The sequence below is a fragment of the Sphaeroforma arctica genome (assembly GCF_001186125.1).
Source record: "Sphaeroforma arctica JP610 unplaced genomic scaffold supercont1.1580, whole genome shotgun sequence".
NCBI classification, from domain to species: Eukaryota; class Ichthyosporea; order Ichthyophonida; genus Sphaeroforma; species Sphaeroforma arctica.
Genome location: NW_014038978.1, coordinates 11565 through 13355, shown reverse-complemented (window position 1 = coordinate 13355; position 1791 = coordinate 11565). Strand labels below are relative to the sequence as shown.

Here is a 1791-nt window from a genome sequence, read left to right as displayed (position 1 = left end):
TAGTATAAATACAACTACACACACACATATATATATATATATATATATATATATATTGGTTGGCATAGTTATACGCACAAGTATATTGGCATTTTCGTACACCATTTCTCGTTTACTCAGCGGTACATACACATATATATGTGCATTTGCATATCCACCATTCTTGTGCACATAGCCAATCAAACATATCCAGTCACTCGTATACACTCATATACCATATGCATCGTGGGCCTGGGGTATAGCCACAGTCACACACCTTTTCTGGGCGTTGATATCTGCAGTGAGTTGTGTGACCATTCCCTCGGCCGTACTGCGATGTGCCTTCGTCGTGGTACCACATACATCCATTCGTCCCTGTCAAGAGAGAGGTGTCGTATGAGATAGAGGCGTAGTACGACATACATCCACTGGCCCTTATTAAGAGAGTGTGTCGTATGAGATATAGGCCCATGAGCTTCCCATCCTTGACGTGTGTTCAGTATAGTAGTGATTGCGGGGGCTTTGTGGGGTTGATGGCGGAAGTCGAGAGTGGTATTTACGCATACATCGCAAATCAATGGGCAATGTGCACGTCCATATCTAAATTCACATCCGTAGACTGTGGACCGTCACAATAGAACAACCACGACCCAATTATAAACATATGACACTCACCAAACCCTTATACAACCACATCCACCCTCACACGCACTAGGAATGGTCATGTCATGCCATCCTTCCACACCGACACCGACACCGACACAAGAACATACAAACACACACTCTAACATACACACTCACAAACACACTCACAAACACACACACGAAAACAAAAGGCATAAAAGCCACAGTCTCCAAGTCTTTAACAGCCATTTGACTATACTCGAATCCATGCATACACACACACACACTAGCATACACACTCACGAACACACACACGGAAACAAAAGACTTACAGCCACAGTCTCCAAGTCTTTGACAGCCATTTGATTATACTCAAATACATAGACACTCTCTCACACACACTAACATACACACACAAACACACACCCTAACATACACACTCGCAAACACACATACGAAAACAAAAGACATACAGCCACAGTCTCCAAGTCTTTGACAGCCATTTGATTATACTCGAATACACACACACACACACACTCACACACTAACATACACACACAAACACACTCCCTAACATACACACTCACAAAAATACAAACGAAAACAAAAGACATACAGCCACAGTCTCCAAGTCTTTGATAGCCATTTGATTGCACTCCGCTGACGCGTCTTCATACGCCGTCAAATGCTCATCCGCTGTGCAACGGTTAAGGGCATCGGCAAACAGCGTGTTAACGGGAACAGCAGTGATAGAGTGGTAGGTAGTTGGAGATTTAGTGGTAGGTAGGTATAAATTGGTGTATACTTAGTAATATAGTGATGGGTAGTTATGCAGTAAGTGACAGAGCGGTAGGTAGATATAAATTGGTGTATACTTAGTGATTTGGTATATACTTAGTAATATAGCGATGGGTAGCTAAGTAGTTAGCGATAGAGTGGTAGGTAGTTAGTGATAGTGGTAGGCAGCTAGTAATTTGGTGTATAATTAGTAATATAGCAATGGGTAGTTATGTAGTTAGTGACAGAGTGGTAGGTAGTTAGTGATAGTGGTAGATAGCTAGTAATTTGGTATATACATAGTAATATAGCGATGGGTAATTATGTAGTTAATGACAGAGTGGTAGGTAGTTAGTGGTAGTGGTAGGTAGGTATAAATTGGTGTACACTTAGTGATTTGGTATATACTTA

The 1791-nt window shown here is 41.6% G+C and overlaps 1 protein-coding gene across 1 annotated transcript in view; it reads right to left on the bottom strand.

Annotated features, from left to right (window-relative positions):
- Window positions 1-207: 207 nt before the first annotated feature.
- The window catches only part of SARC_11228 (hypothetical protein), a gene marked incomplete at both ends in the record, with an annotated part of 3700 nt that continues 2116 nt past the window's right edge, over window positions 208-1791 (bottom strand). Inside the window, 2 exons of the mRNA XM_014294692.1 lie at window positions 208-354; window positions 1220-1407. Of these exons, the coding sequence (XP_014150167.1) occupies window positions 208-354; window positions 1220-1407 (335 nt within the window). The remainder of the gene's footprint in view (window positions 355-1219; window positions 1408-1791) is intronic.